At 44.4% G+C, this 24790-nt stretch overlaps 1 protein-coding gene across 1 annotated transcript in view; it reads left to right on the top strand.

Annotated features, from left to right (window-relative positions):
* Window positions 1-24790, top strand: part of dlgap1a (discs, large (Drosophila) homolog-associated protein 1a) — a 415980-nt gene that overhangs the window by 281341 nt on the left and 109849 nt on the right. Inside the window, exons 6-7 of the mRNA XM_034183790.1 lie at window positions 15107-15259; window positions 24351-24482. Of these exons, the coding sequence (XP_034039681.1) occupies window positions 15107-15259; window positions 24351-24482 (285 nt within the window). The remainder of the gene's footprint in view (window positions 1-15106; window positions 15260-24350; window positions 24483-24790) is intronic.

Raw genomic sequence — 24790 nt, 5'->3', positions numbered from 1 at the left:
CTCCAGTCACAGTTTCTATAGTCACAGTTTCTTGAGTCACAGTTGCTGTGTAATCATGGTTTCTCCAGTCACAGCTTCTTCATTCACAGTCCCTCCAGTCACAGTTCATCCAGTCAGTTTCTCCAGTCACAGGTTCTTCAGTCACAGTTTATCCAGTCACAGTTTCTATAGTCACAGTTTCTGTAGTCAGAGTTTCGTGAGTCACAGTTGCTGTGTATTCATGGTTTCTCCAGTCACAGTTTCTTCAGTCACAGTTTATCCAGTCACAGTTTATCCAGTCACAGTTTCTCCAGTCACAGTTTCTATAGTCATAGTTTCTTGAGTCACAGTTGCTGTGTAATCATGGTTTCTCCAGTCACAGCTTCTTCATTCACAGTCCCTCCAGTCACAGTTCATCCAGTCAGTTTCTCCAGTCACAGGTTCTTCAGTCACAGTTTATCCAGTCACAGTTTCTATAGTCACAGTTTCCTGAGTCACAGTTGCTGTGTAATCATGGTTTCTCCAGTCACAGCTTCTATAGTCACAGTTTATCCAGTCACAGTTCATCCAGTCACAGTTTATGCAGTCATAGTTTATCCAGTCACTGCTTCTATAGTCACAGTTTATCCAGTCACAGTTTATGCAGTCACAGTTTATCCAGTCACAGTTTCTATAGTCACAGTTTATCCAGTCACAGTTTCTATAGTCACAGTTCCTCCAGTCACAGTTTATCCAGTCACAGTTTATCCAGTCACAGTTTCTATAGTCACAGTTTATCCAGTCACAGTTTCTATAGTCACAGTTTATGCAGTCACAGTTTATCCAGTCACAGTTCCTCCAGTCACAGTTTATGCAGTCACAGTTTATCCAGTCACAGTTCCTCCAGTCACAGTTTATCCAGTCACAGTTTCTATAGTCACAGGTTATGCAGTCACAGTTTATCCTGTCACAGTTTATCCAGTCACAGTTTATGCAGTCACAGTTTATCCAGTCACAGTTTATCCAGTCACAGTTTCTATAGTCACAGTTTCTATAGTCAGAGTTTCTTGAGTCACAGTTGCTGTGTAATCATGGTTTCTCCAGTCACAGCTTCTATAGTCACAGTTTATCCAGTCACAGTTTGTCCAGTCACAGTTTATGCAGTCATAGCTTATCCAGTCACAGTTTCTATAGTCACAGTTTCTATAGTCAGAGTTTCTTGAGTCACAGTTGTTGTGTAATCATGGTTTCTCCAGTCACTGCTTCTATAGTCACAGTTTATCCAGTCACAGTTTCTATAGTCACAGTTCCTCCAGTCACAGTTTATCCAGTCACAGTTTCTATAGTCACAGTTCCTCCAGTCACAGTTTATCCAGTCACAGTTTATCCAGTCACAGTTCCTCCAGTCACAGTTTATGCAGTCACAGTTTATCCAGTCACAGTTCCTCCAGTCACAGTTTATCCAGTCACAGTTTATCCAGTCACAGTTTCTATAGTCACAGGTTATGCAGTCACAGTTTATCCAGTCACAGTTTATCCAGTCACAGTTTATCCAGTCACAGTTTATGCAGTCACAGTTTATCCAGTCACAGTTTCTATAGTCACAGTTTATGCAGTCACAGTTTATCCAGTCACAGTTTATGCAGTCACAGTTTATCCAGTCACAGTTTCTATAGTCACAGTTTATGCAGTCACAGTTTATCCAGTCACAGTTTCTATAGTCACAGTTTCTATAGTCAGTTTCTTGAGTCACAGTTGCTGTGTAATCATGGTTTCTCCAGTCACAGCTTCTTCATTCACAGTCCCTCCAGTCACAGTTTATCCAGTCACAGTTTATGCAGTCACAGTTTATCCAGTCACAGTTCCTCCAGTCACAGTTTATGCAGTCACAGTTTATCCAGTCACAGTTCCTCCAGTCACAGTTTATCCAGTCACAGTTTATCCAGTCACAGTTTCTATAGTCACAGGTTATGCAGTCACAGTTTATCCTGTCACAGTTTATCCAGTCACAGTTTATGCAGTCACAGTTTATCCAGTCACAGTTTATGCAGTCACAGTTTATCCAGTCACAGTTTCTATAGTCACAGTTTATGCAGTCACAGTTAATCCAGTCACAGTTTATGCAGTCACAGTTTATCCAGTCACAGTTTCTATAGTCACAGTTTATGCAGTCACAGTTTATCCAGTCACAGTTTCTATAGTCACAGTTTCTATAGTCAGTTTCTTGAGTCACAGTTGCTGTGTAATCATGGTTTCTCCAGTCACAGCTTCTTCATTCACAGTCCCTCCAGTCACAGTTCATCCAGTCAGTTTCTCCAGTCACAGGTTCTTCAGTCACAGTTTATCCAGTCACAGTTTCTATAGTCACTGTTTCTATAGTCAGAGTTTCGTGAGTCACAGTTGCTGTGTAATCATGGTTTCTCCAGTCACAGTTTCTTCAGTCACAGTTCCCCCAGTCACAGTTTATCCAGTCACAGTTTCTCCAGTCACAGTTTCTATAATCATAGTTTCTTGAGTCACAGTTGCTGTGTAATCATGGTTTCTCCAGTCACAGCTTCTTCATTCACAGTCCCTCCAGTCACAGTTCATCCAGTCAGTTTCTCCAGTCACAGGTTCTTCAGTCACAGTTTATCCAGTCACAGTTTCTATAGTCACAGTTTCTTGAGTCACAGTTGCTATGTAATCATGGTTTCTCCAGTCACAGCTTCTATAGTCACAGTTTATCCAGTCACAGTTTATGCAGTCATAGTTTCTCCAGTCACTGCTTCTATAGTCACAGTTTATCCAGTCACAGTTTATGCAGTCACAGTTTATCCAGTCACAGTTTCTATAGTCACAGTTTATCCGGTCACAGTTTCTATAGTCACAGTTCCTCCAGTCACAGTTTATCCAGTCACAGTTTATCCAGTCACAGTTTCTATAGTCACAGTTTATCCAGTCACAGTTTCTATAGTCACAGTTTATGCAGTCACAGTTTATCCAGTCACAGTTTATCCAGTCACAGTTTATCCAGTCACAGTTTATGCAGTCACAGTTTATCCAGTCACAGTTCCTCCAGTCACAGTTTATCCAGTCACAGTTTATCCAGTCACAGTTTCTATAGTCACAGGTTATGCAGTCACAGTTTATCCTGTCACAGTTTATCCAGTCACAGTTTATGCAGTCACAGTTTATCCAGTCACAGTTTATCCAGTCACAGTTTCTATAGTCACAGTTTATGCAGTCACAGTTTATCCAGTCACAGTTTATGCAGTCACAGTTTATCCAGTCACAGTTTCTATAGTCACAGTTTATGCAGTCACAGTTTATCCAGTCACAGTTTCTATAGTCACAGTTTCTATAGTCAGTTTCTTGAGTCACAGTTGCTGTGTAATCATGGTTTCTCCAGTCACAGCTTCTTCATTCACAGTCCCTCCAGTCACAGTTCATCCAGTCAGTTTCTCCAGTCACAGGTTCTTCAGTCACAGTTTATCCAGTCACAGTTTCTATAGTCACAGTTTCTATATTCAGAGTTTCTTGAGTCACAGTTGCTGTGTAATCATGGTTTCTCCAGTCACAGCTTCTATAGTCACAGTTTATCCAGTCACAGTTTATCCAGTCACAGTTTATGCAGTCACAGTTTATCCAGTCACAGTTTCTATAGTCACAGTTTATCCAGTCACAGTTTCTATAGTCACAGTTTATCCAGTCACAGTTTATCCAGTCACAGTTTATGCAGTCACAGTTCATCCAGTCACAGTTTCTATAGTCACAGTTTATCCAGTCACAGTTTATCCAGTCACAGTTTCTATAGTCACAGTTTATGCAGTCACAGTTTATCCAGTCACAGTTTATGCAGTCACAGTTTATCCAGTCACAGTTTCTATAGTCACAGTTTATGCAGTCACAGTTTATCCAGTCACAGTTTCTATAGTCACAGTTTATCCAGTCACAGTTTATGCAGTCACAGTTTATCCAGTCACAGTTTATGCAGTCACAGTTTATCCACTCACAGTTTCTATAGTCACAGTTTATGCAGTCAGTTAATCCAGTCACAGTTTATGCAGTCACAGTTTATCCAGTCACAGTTTATCCAGTCACAGTTTATCCAGTCACAGTTTATCCAGTCACAGTTTCTATAGTCACAGTTTATCCAGTCACAGTTTCTTCAGTCACAGTTTCTATAGTCACAGTTTATCCAGTCACAGTTTCTTGAGTCACAGTTGCTGTGTAATCATGGTTTCTCCAGTCACAGCTTCTTCATTCACAGTTCCTCCAGTCACAGTTCATCCAGTCAGTTTCTCCAGTCACAGGTTCTTTAGTCAGAGTTCCTCCAGTCATAGTTTCTATTGCCACAGTTTCTGTAGTCAGTTTCTCCAGTGACAGTTTCTATAGTCAGAGTTTCTCCAGTCACATTTTCTGTAATCATTATTTCTGTAATCATGGTTTTTATAGTCACAGATTCTCCAGTTACAGCTTCTTCAGTCACAGTTCATCCAATCAAGTTTCTCCAGTCACAGTTGCTGTAGTGACTGTTGTGAAAAGTGTGATGATACGGACCCACAACAGGGGGTGTAAATGAACGGACAATGGAAATTCCAAAAAGTAACAATTTAATGTTGTGAAAAGTGCACAACGGTATACAGATACGGATTTAAACAACAGTCAATTACACAGCCGGTGTCATGTGGGCAGGCTCGAGGATAGGAGACGCCTGTCCAGAGAAGAGTCGGGACCCACACGATTTCCCCTGCCAGCGGAGACCCGAGAGCCACCACAGCCTGAGTCTCCAGGTGGCCACCGCCTTCAGCTGTCTGACCGGGTACTGCTGGCAGAAAGCAAAAACAGATCAAGTGGGTGTGTGCACACCCAGCAGAACAATCAGCAACTCAGTTCAGATCCTTTTGTGGGAGAATCTCCACCTCTGACACAGGAACAATAAACGTGCAGCGCCTGAGTGACTACTTATCCGAGGAGCGAAGAGCGTCGTCTCCTCCACAAACCCAGCTTCCAGCTGCGGAGTAGTTAACAGGTACGCCTGCAAAATATTTAGAACAATTGTTTGGCACCAAAAACGGCTGAGAGTTTTACCAGTTGGTAAGACGATTTCTCGGCAGAGATGTGCTGTCTCCTCCAGGCTTTTATGGTGATCATGATTGATGAGTGGTGACAGCTGTCAGCTCCGGGCTCCTGGAGCTCCTCTGCGGCGACTGCGCCCTCTAGTGCCTGAAGCTTGCCTTCAGGCAGGGCGCCCTCTGGTGTTGGGCCAGCAGTACCTCCTCTTCGGGCGGCCCACACAACAGGACCCCCCCCTCAATGGGCGCCTCCTGGCGCCCGACCAGGCTTGTCGGGGTGTCATCGGTAGAAGTCGGCCAGGAGGGCCGGGTCTAGGATGTAGCTCCGCTTCACCCAGGAGCATTCTTCGGGTCCGTAACCCTCCCAGTCCACCAAATACTGGAATCCCCAGCCCCGCCGATGAACATCCAGAAGCCTGCGGACGGTCCATGCAGGCTCACCGTCGATGATACGGGCAGGAGGCGGCGCTGGTCCGGGGGTGCAGAGGGTGGAGGCGAGATATGGCTTGATCTTGGAAACGTGGAATACAGGATGAATCCGCAGTGAAGCTGGCAGTCGCAGCCTCACTGCGGCCAGACTGAGGACTTTGATGATTGGAAATGGTCCGATGAACCTGTCCTTTTGTTTTTGAGAGTCCACGTGCAGAGGGATGTCCTTAGTTGATAGCCACACCTCCTGCCCGGGCTGGTACGCAGGAGCCGAGGCACGCCGGCGGTCTGCATGGCCCTTCACCCTCGTCCGGGCTTTCAGAAGGGCGGAGCGGGCTGCGCGCCACACCCGACGGCACCTTCTGAGGTGGGCCTGGACTGAGGGGACCTCGACCTCTCCCTCCGCGGCTGGGAACAATGGGGTCTGGTACCCCAAACATACCTCGAAGGGGGAGAGGCCGGTTGCCCAGGAGATCTGACTGTTATGGGCGTACTCTATCCAGGGCAGATGTTGACTCCAAGCCGTCGGGTGCGCGGAGGTTACACACCGCAGGGCCTGCTCCAGATCTTGATTAGCCCGCTCTGCCTGTCCATTAATCTGAGGGTGGTACCCGGACGAGAGACTCACGGTGGCCCCCAGTTCCCTACAGAAACTCCTCCAGACTTGCGAGGAGAACTGGGGACCACGGTCTGAGACGATGTTCATGGGGATACCATGCAGACGCACGACGTGGTGGACCAGGAGGTCTGCAGTCTCCTGGGCAGTCGGGAGCTTCAGGAGGGCTACGAAGTGGGCCGCCTTGGAGAACCGGTCCACTATCGTCAGGATGTTGGTCATACCCTGGGACGCAGGGAGGCCCGTGACGAAGTCCAGGCCTATGTGGGACCAGGGGCGACGAGGCACCGGCAGCGGCTGGAGGAGTCCTTGGGCCTTCCTGTGTTCTGCTTTGCCCTTGGCACAGGTGGTGCAGGCCTGGAGGTACTCCCGGACGTCGGTTTCCATCGACGCCTACCACAAGCGCTGCCGGACCACTGCCACGGTTCGTCGCACCCCCGGGTGGCAGGAGAGCTTAGAACCATGACAGAAGTCCAAGACTGCAGCTCTGGCTTCTGGTGGGATGTATAATCTGTTCTTGGGTCCATCTCCGGGGTCCGGGTGTCATGTCAGGGCCTCCCGGACGGTCTTCTCCACGTCCCAGGTGAGGGTTGCGATGACAGTGGACTCGGGGATTATGGTGTCCGGTGGATCCGACAGCTCTGGCTTGACCTCCTCTTCATGCACCCGGGACAGTGCATCAGACCGTTGGTACTTGGTCCCGGGGCGATACGTAATTTGGAAGTCAAACCGACCGAAGAACAGTGACCAACGGGCTTGCCTGGGGTTCAGACGCTTGGCAGTCCGAATGTACTCCAGGTTCCGATGGTCAGTGAAAACCGTGAAAGGCACCGTAGCTCCCTCCAAAAGGTGTCTCCACTCCTCAAGGGCCTCTTTCACCGCCAGAAGTTCCCGATTGCCGACGTCATAGTTCCTTTCAGCCGGGGTCAACCTGCAGGAAAAATAGGCACAAGGATGGAGAACCTTGTCGGACTCCCCACTCTGGGTCAGCACGGCTCCTATCCCTGAGTCAGAGTTATCCACTTCAACTATGAACTGGCGGTTAGGATCGGGCTGCACCAGAACTGGTACAGTCGAGTACCGGCGTTTCAACTCCCTAAACGCGGCTTCGCACCGATCCGACCAGGTGAAGGGAACTTTAGTGGAGGTCAGGGCTGTCAGGGGGCTAACAACCTGACTGTAACCCTTTATGAACCTCCGGTAGAAATTTGCAAAGCCGAGGAACTGTTGCAGTTTCCTACGGTTTGTTGGATGGGGCCAATCGCTCACCGCCACAACCTTGGCCGGATCAGGGGCGACGGAGTTGGAGGAGATAATGAACCCCAGGAAAGACAAAGAAGTACGGTGAAACTCACACTTCTCGCCCTTCACAAACAGCCGGTTCTCCAATAACTGCTGCAGGACCTGACGTACATGCTTGACATGGGTCTCAGGATCCGGGGAGAAGATGAGAATATCGTCAAGGTATACGAAGACGAACCGATGCAGGAAGTCCTGCAAGACGTCATTAACCAAAGCTTGGAACGTTGCGGGCGCATTGGTGAGGCCGAACGGCATGACCAGGTACTCAAAATGACCTAATGGGGTGTTAAATGTCCTTCTTGCCCACAAAAAAGAAACCAGCACCCATCGGGGAGGTGGAGTTCTGGATCAACCCGGCAGCTAGGGAGTCCCAGATGTAGGTCTCCATTGATTCGCGTTCCGGCCGTGAGAGGTTGTACAGCCTGCCAGACAGGTACTCAGCGCCTGGTATCAAATCAGTGGCACAATCGTACGGACGGTGCGGGGGCAGCGTGAGCGCCAGATCCTTGCTGAAAACGTCAGCGAGGTCATGGTACTTGGCTGGCACCGCCGCGAGATTGGGGGGGGACTAGAACCTCCTCCTTAGCTGTCACACCGGGTGGAACCGAGGATCCTAAACACTCCCGGTGGCAGGCTTCGCTCCACTGCGTCACAACCCCAGACGGCCAATCAATCCGGGGATTGTGCTTTAACATCCATGGAAAGCCCATGGAGGGTAGAAGGTGTTACAAAAAACACGATCTCCTCCCTGTGATTCCCAGACACAATCAATGTCACTGGCTGTGTCTGGTGCGTGATTAAAGGGAGCAGGGTGCCATCTAGTGCCCGTACATTCAATGGTGATGGTAAGGCCACTAGAGGGAGCCCAACCTCCCTAGCCCATCTGCTGTCCAGCAGATTCCCCTCCGACCCCGTGTCCACCAGTGCTGGGGCGTGAAGGGTTAGATCCCCACTCAGGATCGTCACTGGGATACGTGTGGATTTACGGGGTTTCCCCACGTGAGTATTGTGGCCCGCCTGTAGCCCAGTCTCTAAGGGCGGGCGTTGTAGTTTAAACTGCTCGGGGCAATTCTTCTGTATGTGCTCACTTGAGCCACAGAAAAAGCATTCCCCACGGGCCAGCCTCCGTTGTTTGTTTTCTGATTTCACTTTAGCCCTGCTCGTGTCCATATCTTCATCAGCAGGGGGAGCTGTCGCAACACGGAGCTCTCTGGCAGTGGAGCGTGGGGGCGGCAGCACCCTTTCGGACCCGGAAGGAAGAGGGACAACTCGTGCCCGGCCACGCCCTTCGCCCCGCTCCCGACAATGTTCTTCTAATCGGTTGTATAACCGTATAACCAGGTCAATAAGCCCGTCAAAATCTATTTAAGCATAAAAATTCAAAAAGAAAAAATAATATAGCACCTTCAACTGCACCACAGACTAAAACAGTTAAATGTGGTCTATTAAACATTAGATCTCTCTCTTCTAAGTCCCTGTTAGTAAATGATATAATAATTGATCAACATATTGATTTATTCTGCCTTACAGAAACCTGGTTACAGCAGGATGAATATGTTAGTTTAAATGAGTCAACACCCCCGAGTCACACTAACTGCCAGAACGCTCGTAGCACGGGCTGAGGCGGAGGATTAGCAGCAATCTTCCATTCCAGCTTATTAATTAATCAAAAACCCAGACAGAGCTTTAATTCATTTGAAAGCTTGACTCTTAGTCTTGTCCATCCAAATTGAAAGTCCCAAAAACCAGTTTTATTTGTTATTATCTATCGTCCACCTGGTCGTTACTATGAGTTTCTCTGTGAATTTTCAGACCTTTTGTCTGACTTAGTGCTTAGCTCAGATAAGATAATTATAGTGGGCGATTTTAACATCCACACAGATGCTGAGAATGACAGCCTCAACACTGCATTTAATCTATTATTAGACTCAATTGGCTTTGCTCAAAATGTAAATGAGTCCACCCACCACTTTAATCATATCTTAGATCTTGTTCTGACTTATGGTACGGAAATAGAAGACTTAACAGTATTCCCTGAAAACTCCCTTCTGTCTGATCATTTCTTATTAACATTTACATTTACTCTGATGGACTACCCAGCAGTGGGGAATAAGTTTCATTACACTAGAAGTCTTTCAGAAAGCGCTGTAACTAGGTTTAAGGATATGATTCCTTCTTTATGTTCTCTAATGCCATATACCAACACAGGGCAGAGTAGCTACCTAAACTCTGTAAGTGAGATAGAGTATCTCGTCAACTTTGGATGCTGTAGCTCCTCTGAAAAAGAGAGCCTTAAATCAGAAGTGCCTGACTCCGTGGTATAACTCACAAACTCGCAGCTTAAAGCAGATAACCCGTAAGTTGGAGAGGAAATGGCGTCTCACTAATTTAGAAGATCTTCACTTAGCCTGGAAAAAGAGTCTGTTGCTCTATAAAAAAGCCCTCCGTAAAGCTAGGACATCTTACTACTCATCACTAGTTGAAGAAAATAAGAACAACCCCAGGTTTCTTTTCAGCACTGTAGCCAGGCTGACAAAGAGTCAGAGCTCTATTGAGCCGAGCATTCCTTTAACTTTAACTAGTAATGACTTCATGACTTTCTTTGCTAATAAAATTTTAACTATTAGAGAAAAATTACTCATAACCATCCCAAAGACATATCGTTATCTTTGGCTGCTTTCAGTGATGCCGGTATTTGGTTAGACTCTTTCTCTCTGATTGTTCTGTCTGAGTTATTTTCATTAGTTACTTCATCCAAACCATCAACATGTCTATTAGACCCCATTCCTACCAGGCTGCTCAAGGAAGCCCTACCATTAATTAATGCTTCGATCTTAAATATGATCAATCTATCTTTATTAGTTGGCTATGTACCACAGGCTTTTAAGGTGGCAGTAATTAAACCATTACTTAAAAAGCCATCACTTGACCCAGCTATCTTAGCTAATTATAGGCCAATCTCCAACCTTCCTTTTCTCTCAAAAATTCTTGAAAGGGTAGTTGTAAAACAGCTAACTGATCATCTGCAGAGGAATGGTCTATTTGAAGAGCTTCAGTCATGTTTTAGAATTCATCATAGTACAGAAACAGCATTAGTGAAGGTTACAAATGATCTTCTTATGGCCTCAGACAGTGAACTCATTTCTGTGCTTGTTCTGTTAGACCTCAGTGCTGCTTTTGATACTGTTGACCATAAAATTTTATTACAGAGATTAGAGCATGCCATAGGTATTAAAGGCACTGCGCTGCGGTGGTTTGAATCATATTTATCTAATAGATTACAATTTGTTCATGTAAATGGGGAATCTTCTTCACAGACTAAGGTTAATTATGGAGTTCCACAAGGTTCTGTGCTAGGACCAATTTTATTCACTTTATACATGTTTCCCTTAGGCAGTATTATTAGACGGCATTGCTTAAATTTTCATTGTTACGCAGATGATACCCAGCTTTATCTATCCATGAAGCCAGAGGACACACACCAATTAGCTAAACTGCAGGATTGTCTTACAGACATAAAGACATGGATGACCTCTAATTTCCTGCTTTTAAACTCAGATAAAACTGAAGTTATTGTACTTGGCCCCACAAATCTTAGAAACATGGTGTCTAACCAGATCCTTACTCTGGATGGCATTACCTTGACCTCTAGTAATACTGTGAGAAATCTTGGAGTCATTTTTGATCACGATATGTCATTCAATACGCATATTAAACAAATATGTAGGACTGCTTTTTTGCATTTGCGCAATATCTCTAAAATTAGAAAGGTCTTGTCTCAGAGTGATGCTGAAAAACTAATTCATGCATTTATTTGCTCTAGGCTGGACTATTGTAATTCATTATTATCAGGTTGTCCTAAAAGTTCCCTGAAAAGCCTTCAGTTAATTCAACTGACAGGGACTGTAAGGAGAGAGCATATCTCACCCATATTGGCCTCTCTTCATTGGCTTCCTGTTAATTCTAGAATAGAATTTAAAATTCTTCTTCTTACTTATAAGGTTTTGAATAATCAGGTCCCATCTTATCTTAGGGACCTCATAGTACCATATCACCCCAATAGAGTGCTTCGCTCTCAGACTACAGGCTTACTTGTAGTTCCTAGGGTTTGTAAGAGTAGAATGGGAGGCAGAGCCTTCAGCTTTCAGGCTCCTCTCCTGTGGAACCAGCTCCCAATTCAGATCAGGGAGACAGACACCCTCTCTACTTTTAAGATTAGGCTTTAAACTTTCCTTTTTGCTAAAGCTTATAGTTAGGGCTGGATCAGGTGACCCTGAACCATCCCTTAGTTATGCTGCTATAGACTTAGACTGTTGGGGGGTTCCCATGATGCACTGAGTGTTTCTTTCTCTTTTTGCTCTGTATGCACCACTCTGCATTTAATCATTAGTGATTGATCTCTGCTCCCCTCCACAGCATGTCTTTTTCCTGGTTCTCTCCCTCAGCCCCAACCAGTCCCAGCAGAAGACTGCCCCTCCCTGAGCCTGGTTCTGCTGGAGGTTTCTTCCTGTTAAAAGGGAGTTTTTCCTCCCCACTGTTGCCAAGTGCTTGCTCACAGGGTGTCGTTTTGACCGTTGGGGTTTTTCCGTAATTATTGTATGGCCTTGCCTTACAATATAAAGCGCCTTGGGGCAACTGTTTGTTGTGATTTGGCGCTATATAAATAAAATTGATTTGATTTGATTTGATTTGAAAATCCCGCGGCTCGTCCTTAGCCAGCAGATGGTCCTTCAGGACCGGAGACAGTCCGTTTACGAAGGCGGTGTCGAGTGCAACATTGTTCCAGCCGGACCTCGCTGCCACGATGCGGAAGTCGACTGCATATTCGGCTGCACTCCGATGCCCCTGTCTCATCGACAGTAGCACCGTCGAAGCGGTCTCGCCTCTGTTGTGGTGATCAAACACTTGTTTGAACTCCCGCACAAACCCAGTATATGTCGTTAGGAGCCGAGAATTCTGCTCCCAGTGCGCCGTAGCCCAGGCACGTGTCTCTCCTCGAAGCAGATTTATTACATAAGCCACCCGGCTGGCGTCAGACGCGTACATGATAGGACGCTGTGCAAAGACGAGCGAACACTGCATCAAGAAGTCAGCGCATGTCTCGACACAACATCTGTACGGCTCCGGAGGGCTTATGTATGCTTCGGGGGGGGGCTCGTTGAACGACCACTGGAATATCTGTATGTGGCACTCGGTCAGCAGGAGGAGGTGCCGCAGCAGCGCCCTGCGCGTGCGCTTCCACCTGAGCTGTGAGAGCCTCCATCCTCCGATTGAGTATAATGTTCTGCTCGGTTACCAAGTCCAACCGAGCAGTGAAGGCGGTTAAGATTTGCTGCAGCTCACCTAATACGCCTCCTGCTGGCCCCTGTGCACCCTGCCTTTCCATTGGAGGTTCACTCGATGGTTGACGCCCCTCGGGATCCATGACATTGGCCGAGAAATCCTATTGTGAAAAGTGTGATGACACGGACCCACAACAGGGGGCGTAAATGAACGGACAATGGAAATGCCAAAAAGTAACAATTTAATGTTGTGAAAAGTGCACAAAGGTATACAGATACGGTTTTAAACAACAGTCAATTACACAGTCGGTGTTGTGTGGGCAGGCTCGAGGATAGGAGACGCCTGTCCAGAGAAGAGTCGGGACCCACACGATTTCCCCTGCCAGCTGAGACCCGAGAGCCACCACAGTCCTGAGTCTCCAGGTGGCCACCGCCTTCAGCTGTCGGACCTGGTACTGCTGGCCGAAAGCAAAAACAGATCAAGTGGGTGTGTGCACACCCAGCAGAACAATCAGCAACTCAGTTCATTTCCTTTTGTGGGAGAATCTCCACCTCCGGCACAGGAACAATAAACGTGCAGGGCCTACTTGAGTGACTACTTATCCGAGGAGTGAAGAGCATTGTCTCCTCCACAAACCCAGCTTCCAGCTGCGGAGTAGTCAACAGGTACGCCTGCAAAATATTCAGAACAATTGTTTGGCACCAAAAACGGCTGAGAGTTTTACCAGTTGGTAAGACGATTTCTCGGCAGAGATGTGGTGTCTCCTCCAGGCTTTTATGGTGATGATGATTGATGAGTGGTGACAGCTGTCAGCTCCGGGCTCCTGGAGCTCCTCTGCGGCGACTGCGCCCTCTAGTGCCTGAAGCCCACCTTCAGGCAGGGCACCCTCTGGTGTTGGGCCAGCAGTACCTCCTCTTCGAGCGGCCCACACAACAGTCACAGTCCCTCCAGTCACAGTTTCCATAGTTACAGTTTCTATAGTCACAGTTGCTGTAGTCACATTTTATATATAGTCACAGTTTCTGTAATCATCATTCCTCCAGTCACAGTTCATCCAGTCAGTTTCTCCAATCACAGGTTCTTCAGTCACAGTTTCTCCAGTAACAGTTTCTTTAGTCACAGTTTCTTCAGCCACAGTTTCTATAGTCACAGTTGCTGTAGTCACAGTTTCTTCATTCACAGTTCCTATTTCCTGAACCTGTACCCAAAAAGACAGGACACAAATGGGAGACTAACTCAGGTGGTTAGTGTGTATGATGAAAAACATCAATCCCCAGATGACACAACTACCCACATGACATCCTACAGTCACAGTTTCTCCAGCCACAGTTTATATTGTCAGTTTCTAAAGTCACACTTTTTATAGTCACAGTTTATCCTGTCAGTTCCTCCAGTCATAGTTCAACCAGTCATTTTCTCCAGTTACAAATTTTCCAGTCACAGTTTATGCAATCACAGCTTCTCCTGTCGCAGCTTCTCCAGTCACAGATTTTCCGATCACAGCTTTTTCAGTCACAGTTGCTTCAGTCAGAGCTTCTCCAGTCACAGTTCCTCTATTCATAGTTCATCCAGTCTGTTTCTACTGTCTCCGTTTATCTCGTCACAGTTTCTTCATTCAGTTTCTACAGTGACAGTTTATCCAGCAGTTTTGAAGAAATCCGTAAGATTTTCATTTATCATGTTCTAAATTATGATCTAGCAAATGAAACATCGCAGTGAAATGCAAAAATATGGGCCCTGTTCTTTTGACACAGTCAAGATCTGTATTTCATGTACCACATGAACAAGAGCTGTCAACAGAGAAAAAACATATTGATAGGCATGCTGAATATGAGTAGTCAAATTATTACAAATAAAATTTTGTTGGATGTGCTCAACTTTCTTCATATTTTTTACCTAAAATAGTAAGCAAAGTAAAATAGTTTGACTATGTTTATGTTGCACATTATCCAGATAGGCCTTACATGGGTAAGTTCACGGTACGCACATCTTGTGCTTGGACACATATAAAAAGTTAATTGAAAGTAGGCATTAAATGAAATGAAAGAAAGCACTCATGGAAAAATACAAACTGTCACCTTTCTGCTTCACTGCTTCACCTCAGGCAGCTTTGGTGGTCGCTTGCCGCTTGAGAACTTTGGCACATTGACTGTAGATCTGTTAACTCACCAGAAAACATCTCACTTGAGCTGACAGTCTAAATAGCAGCTCCAGTTGCTGGTGCACCCTGACTGCTGTAATTCACATTATGTACAAAACACATCCATGACTAATGAAATGATGAAATATACCTCCTTTGCAGCATGCGTCTTACTTTGTGTTCAGACTGTGTGCCCTGTAACTATCCAGGTGGTGCTGGACACACATCAAATGAACTTTTGCTTTGCACTTTGGATCGTGTGTTTATTAAAACAGGGTCCAATGTGTCATTTATGAATGTCATGAGAGGACATTATATTAACAGCAATCTGTGGTTTGTCAAATTAACCAGGATGCATACATGGAAGAGGAAGGACCCCGCGGTGACATGACCCTCCAATCACGTCTCAGTAACTCAAGTGAAAGCATTGACAGCATGAAGGCCTTGACAGCTGCTATTGAAGCGGCTAATGCACAGGTTAGTGTTTGTAGCTTTGGTTCACGCAGGTGCAGCACAGTTACATGAGTGTGGGTAATCTGCAGCCCCAACATACTGATTCTTACATTTTGACTTCTGTTTCATTGCTAACAACATGAACCTAAGATATTTCTGGGGTTTTTTTATTCTTTCTGGACACCATTTGTTAATATATATCCATTCCTGCAACACATTCCAAAAAACATTGACACTAAAGCATTTACCACATTGTAATGTTGTTGCCATTCCTTCTCACAACACTTAGACTCTGGGGTTAGTTATCCAGCTTGAGCCGGATTCAGCATGAATCCTGCCGGATGGAACTGGACAAACTAGTTTTTTTTTCTGAATGAATGGTGAAAATCAGATTTAAAGCTCATTGCTTTCTATTTGAAAGGTGGGTTGAGTCAGATTTGAGTGGGATCCACCAAGGTCTATACACAAATGTGGCTATAATCTGGCTAGCTCAGGGATCATGATGTCAAACTTCCTCACTACGTGTGTGCGCCTTAAGTGTTCTCTCTATTGTGGCGATGCTCAGTGCAGCCACAAATGGAAAGAACAGCAAATGGCCTTCCTTCTCTGCAACATCTTCTTGCCAAGAAAATCTGACGTGTACTCTGACATCCAGAACCACACCCATACTGTAACCATCCAGATACACACACACACCTGCACATGAACTCAGTTTGAGCCGGATTGAGTTTGGATGTGTGTGTCAGATGTGTCAGATGACTCAGATTTGAAAAAGAGGTCTGGATGCTCTCCAGCCAGAAAATAATCTTGATTGACTCTGGTTCAAGCCGTATTGCCAACCCCTGTCGGGGTCTTAAAAGTTGATTTGGCATTGAGGATATTATTGCTTTCTATTCTTCCTGCCAACACGTCTTACAGCATGCAACACTGCAGGGTCATATTGTTGCATTATCCATTTCAAACTTCTCCACATATTCTGTGTTGAGGACAGGTAATGACTGCAGGAAGCCCAGTCCTGGATCCGTACTCTCTGCTTCTGCAGTCATGCCTTTGTAATGTGTGCAGAATGTGGTTTTGCATTGCCTTGTTGAAAAATAAATGGACATCCCTGGAAAAGATGTCATCTTGAAAGCAGCATTAAATCTAACATCTCAGTGTACTTTTCTGCATTAGATTAGATAAACTTTATTAATCCCATGGTGGGGAAAATTCACCGTAACTGCAGCTCCCCAAGACAGAGGTAAAAAGGCCATTGAAAACAAGAGCAATCAAGATTGCTGATGTCCACCAAGGGCTGACAAGGATTCAAAATAAAAGATATGTGATTCACATCGTTACCCAGACTTTACCTGGATCAGCATTCCACAACACAATGATATTTAATTCACAAGCTGAAACAAAATCGTGTCTCATTGATCTTGGTTTTACATTGTGATGTTGTATCCGTGAAGTAATTTTGACAAAATCTATAAAAGTCTACAAAGTGAAATCCTGATTCAGAATCTGGATCCAGATCACCTCCAAAATTTAACGGAGTCTTCCAGTTCCTAACATCAATGTTTTTGTCAAACTCTGTTAAGTAGTTTTGATGTAATCCTCAAAATCTGACAAAGTGAAGTGTACAAATTGAAGTCCTGATCCAGAATCCGGATCCATATCACCTCCAAAATTCAGTGGAGTCTTCCATGGCCTATTATCTATCTATGGTGCAAATGTAGTGAGAATCTGTGAAGTAGTTTTTGGTTTTTTGTAGGTCACACCCTATATAAAGTTAAACTTGATCCAGAATCTGGATCTGGATCACCCCTAAAATTTAATGGAGTCTTCCATGGCTTAATATGTAATTTCGTCAAAATCCGTGCAGTAGTTTTGTCATAATCCTGCTAACAGTAATCCTTCAAAGCCTATATAAAGGGACACTTGATCCAGAATCCGGATCCAGATCACTTCAAAAATTTAATGGAGTCTTCCATGGCTAAATATGTAAATTCTTCAAAATCTGTATAGTAGTTTGACGTAATCCTGCTAACAAACAGACAGACATATGAATAAACACCAATGATTTTATTTTGTTCTTGCGGACGAAAAATAAAATATAGACAAAAGGTGACATTTCAACATGAAATTGTAACAGATTATTGCAGAAGTTCCAGTAGCAGTGTCAGTGCAGTGGGTATGTGTGGTTACAGTGCAGCATTATACAGTCTGATTGATGATGGAATGAAGAACCTGTGGAAACGCTCCTTCTTACACTTAGACTGTAGCAGTCTGTTGCTGAAGCCACTGCCTGGGTCCCACCAAATAATGAAGGATGAAGAAGGAGCCACGCATGGGTGTGTCACGATTATTCGAAAAATGACCCACGTTTTCATCTATCACGTATCCACTATGAGGGTGCCTCTATGTGCCTCTCTGTACCCCGCATGTGCCACGTAGCAGCCTCTAATGAGCCACGGCCGACCTGTCATTACAGCCTTGAATGGCTCGCATCAGCCACACTAAGCCACGTAGTGCCATGATAGCGCCATGTTGGCACACGTTTAGGCATGAGTTTGGTCCAAATCTCCAGCCCTCCCACACCTGGTCCCTTTAAAGTGTGGGTTTTCAATTCACAGATTCACAGCAGCATTTAAAGATGTCCCTTCTTTTTTTTTTAAACGCAGTCCAAAAATAGACACTCCAGCACAGTTCCGCGGTTGTGCGCTGTGCGCCAGGCTGCTGTCCACCTGTAATGCACCAGACCAGCTAGACCCGAACCACGGGTTCCTGGAGAGCCGCCTCTGTGCTCCTCGCTGGCTCCGCGGCTCGCTGGCTTTTCTTCTGCTGCTTTAAACACACAAAATTTTATGTTTGTCTGTTTATTTCTGCAAAATCGCTCTTTTGCGCGCGCACTGCTGTTGTCCTTTCATGGACAGTCTTCTCTGTGCTCTTCCTAGCTGGCTTCCTTTACATCTGTGGCTTGCTGCCTTTATTTTTTCCCTGGCTTTAAACACAGTCGTTTTTACAACGTGATTCCACTTTTAACATTGTGTTTGTCTGTTTATTTCTGCAAAAGCGCTCTTTTTCACGCGGTGCCGTTCTGCATACAGAATGAGGTGGCTGCTTTAATTATATACACCTGTGGATCATTTAAAAAAAAAAAAAAAAAAAAAATTATATATATATATGTATATATATATATATATATATATATATATATATACATATATATATATGTATATATATATGTACGAGGTCTGTCCATAAAGTATCGTACCTTTTTATTTTTTTTAAACTATATGGATTTGATTCATATGTTTTCACGTCAGACAAGCTTGAACCCTTGTGCGCATGCGTGAGTTTTTCCACGCCTGTCGGTGACGTCATTCGCCTGTGAGCACGCCTTGTGGAAGGATTGGTCCCACCCCGTCGTCGGATTTTCATTGTCTGGAAATGGCGGAATGATTTGGGTTTTTTTTCCATCAGAATTTTTTCAGAAGCTGTCGAAAAATTTATCTGGCTTTTGGTGAAAATTTTACAGGCTTCACAGAGAATAAGGTCTGTTAGTATAGCTTTATGGAGCCCTTTAAGAGACAACAAGAGATTTTGTCATGGAAAGCCGAGCGGAGCCTTCGCGCGTCACGACCGATTCGCTTTGGAAGTGAGACAAAGGAACACCTCCGTTTCGGCGTGTCAGAGGACAAGTTTGGACATGTCCGGCTCTCCACAATTTCACTGATACTTACTGGACTGGTAAGCATTGAAAGCCGAGATAGACATGTCCAAACTTGTCCTCTGACACGCCGAAATGGAGGTGTTCCTTTGTCTCGCTTCCAAAGCGAATCGGTCGTGACGCGCAAAGCCTCCGCGCAGCTTTCCATGACAAAATCTCTTGTTAAAAGTGAAATCTGCCGCAAAATGGCTGATGTCCAGCTCTTGTGATAACCAGAGAAAGAGCACACAACGGTCTCGTATCCACAGAGCCATCAGCTCAGAAATGGTCCGGTGGCTTGTGCCGTGTTGTCGCAGCGCTGAGCGCGGCGCGCTGAGCGCGGCGCGCTGAGCGCGGCGCGCTGAGCGCGGCGCGCTGAGCGTCCTTAAAGGGGTCCATAAAGCTGTACTAACAGACCTTATTCTCTGTGAAGCCCGTAAAATTTTCACAGAAACCCAGATATATTTTTCGAATAGTTTCCAGGTGCCAGTCTCTAACAGCTTCTGAAAAAATCCTGATGGAAAAAACCCCAAATCATTCCGCCATTTCCAGACAATGAAAATCTGATGACGGGGCGGGCCCACTCCTTCCACAAGGTGTGCTCACAGGCGAATGACGTCACCGACAGGCGTGGAAAAACTCACGCATGTGCACAAGGGTTCAAGCTTGTCTGACGTGAAAACATATGAATCAAATCCATATAGTTTAAAAAAAAATAAAAAGGTACGATACTTTATGGACAGACCTAGTATATATATATATATATATATATATATATATATATATATATATATATATATATATATATATATTTCTTACGCAGCTTACAAGTCACCATGATACAACTTTTAACTTTGTGTTATGTCTTCAGAATCGGTCTTTTGCGCGCTCTCTACCTGTGTTGCCGCACAGCTCCTGCTCTTAGCTGCTCCACTGGAGTTATCTTCCACGGCTTTAAACACACATCCACTTTCACACAGTCACCCAAATTTTAACTTTGTGTTCGTCCAATATTGACTGAAAAATCATTCTTTTGTGAGCTGGCGTTCTGCCTAAATGCTCGTTTGAAGCGTGATGATGAGTCACTGCTTCAGTGCGCACACACAGTGGAGCTCATGTGATCCATTAATTCCAGAAATGATTAGAGGTGTTTTCAGCATCCAAGGTTTGACAGAAAATGATTAATCTGCTACAAAATAATTATTTTATATAGAGTCCAGCGCACAGAGCAGGTGGAATTATGTGCGCAAGAGGAGAGCCGCTCCAAATAGCCTCTCAGGTCCTGCCTCAGTGTGCACACACAGCGGAGGTCATGTGATCCATTAACAAGATATTAAATCAACATACTTTTACATACAACAGACATCAACATACAGACATACCTTTACAGCTAGGAACTGTTTTATCAAGCTATAAAAAATGGTTACCTTAGGCTGTTCAAAATACATTCCACGTGGAGCAGAAAAGAGAGGGGAAAAAAAGCGTCCAAATGAAACAGTTCTCTGTGATTCCAAAAGTGATTAGAGGTGTTTTCAGCATCCAAGGTTTGACAGAAAATGATTAATCCGCTACAAAATAATTATTGTATATAGAGTCCAGCGCACAGAGAAAGTGGAATTGTGTGAGCAAGAGGAGAGCCGCTCCAAAAATAGCCTCCCAGGTCCTGCGAAGGTGCCAGGCGCACGGATAATGGACTTTTAGCAGACTCATAATCACCACGCAAATGCCTCTAAGCCGTCACAGTAACTCAAACACAAACTGCGCCACGCTGTTGTTGCTAATTTTTGAACTTCTTGAAATTAGCACCACGCTCAGAGAGGAGCCTCGTTAACTGAAGATAATGCCTCTAAGAGCCACTCAGAGCCATGAAACTCCCACGATAGTTGAAGAAACCCTCTGGTAGCAAAGAAAACATGCTGCGTGGCTCCTTCTTCATCCTTCATTATTCGGTGGGACCCAGGCACTCAATCTGATACATATCTGATGCACTGGGGGGGGGTTATTCATGATGGCAGACAGTTTGGCCACAGCCCTCCTCTCCCCCACCACCTCAATAGATTCCAAGGGACACCCTCTGACCAGGCTGGCTCTTTTTATCAGCCTGTTCAGTCGGTTCCTATCCCACTCAAAGCACCCTCCTCCCCAGAATACCACTGCTTAGAAGACCACAGATGCCAATACAGTGTTGTAGAAGGCCATCAGCAGTGGCTTGCACACACTAAAGGATGTGAGCCTCCTCAGCAAGTATAAACGACACTAACTCTTCTTGTAGGGAGAGTCAGTGCTATCTTTCCAGTCCAATTTGTTCTTTAGGTGAACACCCAGGTACTTGTATGTCCTCGATGTCAAGTCCCTGGATGTTCAGCTGTGGAGTGTTTGAAGGTTTCCTGTGGAAGTCGACCACCATCCCCAACAATAATGCTGCCATCACAGAAGTGTCAATATGACAGACTCTGGCTGTTGTATTTGTTGCTGATAATGGTCTGGATTAGTGGCGTAACAGATCACAGTTGATTTGTGATCTGTATGGACCACCCCCACAGTTCGGAACTTATGTGAACCACGGATTAATTGCAGACTTTACGTAACTGATTTTGTGTCATGATCACTTGTTTGTAAAATGACATCTGTCTTAACTTTGATGCAGTTATGGTAAAATAGTCTGAGTGAAAGAAATGCAACACCGATCTCACATAACCTGTTTAAAACAAAAAAAAAAATACCACCTTGAAGAGCGATTGTAGCTCCCATTGTAGCTGCGCGCTCACAGATCCTGTTAGAGCCCTGTGCTGCACTACAGACAACAGGCTTAGTGTACGTCTAGGTCCAACCACAGAAAAAAAAAATCTCTATTAATGTTAAAGTAGTTGGGAACATGTCCACCCTCTCTTCCCCTGTGCAGCCGTGAGCCCACTTTACTGAGCGTTGTGCTTGAAGTAAATTTATTCTTGTAACCTTCTCACCAGAGAATGTACAACACCTGGCAATAATTATGGAATCACCGGCCTCGGATTTTGTAGAAAAAAAGCAGATCACAGACATGACACAAAACTAAAGTCATTTCAAATGGCAACTTTCTGGCTTTAAGAAACACTATAAGAAATCAAGAAAAAAAATTGTGGCAGTCAGTAACGGTTACTTTTTTAGACCAAGCAGAGGAAAAAAAATATGGACTCACTCAATTCTGATGAATAAATTATTGAATCACCCTGTAAATTTTCATCCCCAAAACTAACACCTGCATCAAATCAGATCTGCTCGTTAGTCTGCATCTAAAAAGGAGTGATCACACCTTGGAGAGCTGTTGCACCAAGTGGACTGACATGAATCATGGCTCCAACACGAGAGATGTCAATTGAAACAAAGGCGAAGATTATCAAACTCTTAAAAGAGGGTAAATCATCACGCAATAATGCATAAGATGTTGGTTGTTCATAGTCAGCTGTGTCTAAACTCTGGACCAAATACAAACAACATGGGAAGGTTGTTAAAGGCAAACATACTGGTAGACCAAGGAAGACATCAAAGCGTCAAGACAGAAAACTTAAAGCAATATGTCTCAAAAATTGAAAATGCACAACAAAACAAATGAGGAACGAATGGGAGGAAACTGGAGTCAACGTCTGTGACCGAACTGTAAGAAACCGCCTAAAGGAAATAGGATTTACATACAGAAAAGCTAAATGAAAGCCATCATTAACACCTAAACAGAAAAAAAAACAAGGTTACAATGGGCTAAGGAAAAGCAATCGTGGACTGTGGATGACTGGATGAAAGTCATATTCAGTGATGAATCTCGAACCTGCATTGGGCAAGGTGATGATCCTGGAACTTTTGTTTGGTGCCGTTCCAAAGAGATTTATAAAGATGACTGCCTGAAGAGAACATGTAAATTTCCACAGTCATTGATGATATGGGGCTGCATGTCAGGTAAAGGCACTGGGGAGATGGCTGTCATTACATCATCAATAAATGCACAAGTTTACGTTGATATTTTGGACACTTTTCTTATCCCATCAATTGAAAGGATGTTTGGGGATGATGAAATCATTTTTCAAGATGATAATGCATCTTGCCATAGAGCAAAAACTGTGAAAACATTCCTTGCAAAAAGACACATAGGGTCAGTGTCATGGCCTGCAAATAGTCCAGATCTTAATCCAATTGAAAATCTTTGGTGGAAGTTGAAGAAAATGGTCCATGACAAGGCTCCAACCTGCAAAGCTGATCTGGCAACAGCAATCAGAGAAAGTTGGAGCCAGATTGATGAAGAGTACTGTTTGTCACTCATTAAGTCCATGCCTCAAAGACTGCAAGCTGTTATAAAAGCCAGAGGTGGTGCAACAAAATACTAGTGATGTGTTGGAGCGTTCTTTTGTTTTTCATGATTCCATAATTTTTTCCTCAGAATTGAGTGATTCCATATTTTTTTCCCTCTGCTTGGTCTAAAAAAGTAACTGTTACTGACTGCCACAATTTTTTTTCCTGATTTCTTATAATGTTTCTTAAAGCCAGAAAGTTGCCATTTGAAATGACTTTAGTTTTGTGTCATGTCTGTGATCTGATTTTTTTCTACAAAATTAAACAACTGAATGAACATCCTCCGAGGCCGGTGATTCCATAATTTTTGCCAGGGGTTGTAGATGTAGCCAGAAGTAAGTCCCATCAGCTTCTCCCTTGTTTCACTTGGGGTCACCACAGCAGATCCGAGGTGGATCTGTGCATTGATTTGGCACAAGTTCCTGATGTAACTTCACTTTCGTTGGAGAGGGGTGGTCTTGAGCCGGGAACCTTCTGCACTAGAATCAAGGGCACTTAACCACTTGGTTTTTTTTGTGTGTGTACTTTTCATGATTTTCATTTGGATTCTGGTGTATTGGCCAGTTATAGACCAATATCAAATTTGCCTTTCTGTTCAAAAATTCTTGAAAATTTTTGAACAGCAACTTGAGGGCTTCCTTGTGGATAATGATCTTATGGAACCACTGCAGTCCAAGTTCATAGCTTTTCATTCTATAGAGGGTGGTGAATGATCTTTTGCTGGCGATTAATTTGGACACCCCCATGATGCTGCTGATGGTTGATCTTAGTGCTGCATACAGTTGATCACCATTTCTTGCTGGATAGGCTGGAGAATTATTTTGCTATTGCTGGTCAGGTCCATTCATGGATATGTTATATTTATCAAATTATTATCAGTGTGTTTCCTATAACAACTCTATCTCTAAACTTGTATTCTGAAATCTGAAGATAAGCACCAGGTCTCAGGGCCTATGTAGGATTATGGCCTCAGCCTAAGGGAGTGGATTATCCACTAGCAAACTGTGAACCACTGAACGTCAGTGAGATTCTAATTTCAGGTCTCTGTGTATTTAATTGAGGGTTGGCAGATGATGTTCTAGAGTTTTTAATTCTGTTCTGCAGGTCCATGGTCCAGCCAGTCAGCATGTCAGTAACAGCACCATCACCCCATCAGTCCACAGCCGGGGTCCAGTACCAGACAGCCACAGGAAAGAAGCGCTCAGGAAAAGCAAGTGTCTCTCCATTGGCATTCAGGTATTTATGCACCAACAACGAGTAACAGAGGAGTCTCAGGCATTCCTCTGCTGCTTTTAACTTGATTGTCTTTTAAAACTTTAATTAAACACACTCGTCCAGTGGGAGTCACATTTGGAATGGGTGCTACAGTCAGTGCCATAATGTCCGCGCTCATGTTCTAGCGCCAGTGTTGCTGCTGTATCTAATCAATAAGTTGTCTGTCTAATATGAAACATCAACCAGAACTGCTACGATTAAGACCTGAGCTCAGTTTTTAAAAAAGCATCATCAGAATTTAAGAGTTTGGCAATAAAATGATTGTTAGA

Source organism: Thalassophryne amazonica, chromosome 12, assembly GCF_902500255.1.
Source record: "Thalassophryne amazonica chromosome 12, fThaAma1.1, whole genome shotgun sequence".
Lineage (NCBI taxonomy): Eukaryota > Metazoa > Chordata > Actinopteri > Batrachoidiformes > Batrachoididae > Thalassophryne > Thalassophryne amazonica.
Note: the sequence above shows the minus strand (reverse complement) of the source record. Positions and strands in the feature narration are given on the sequence as shown.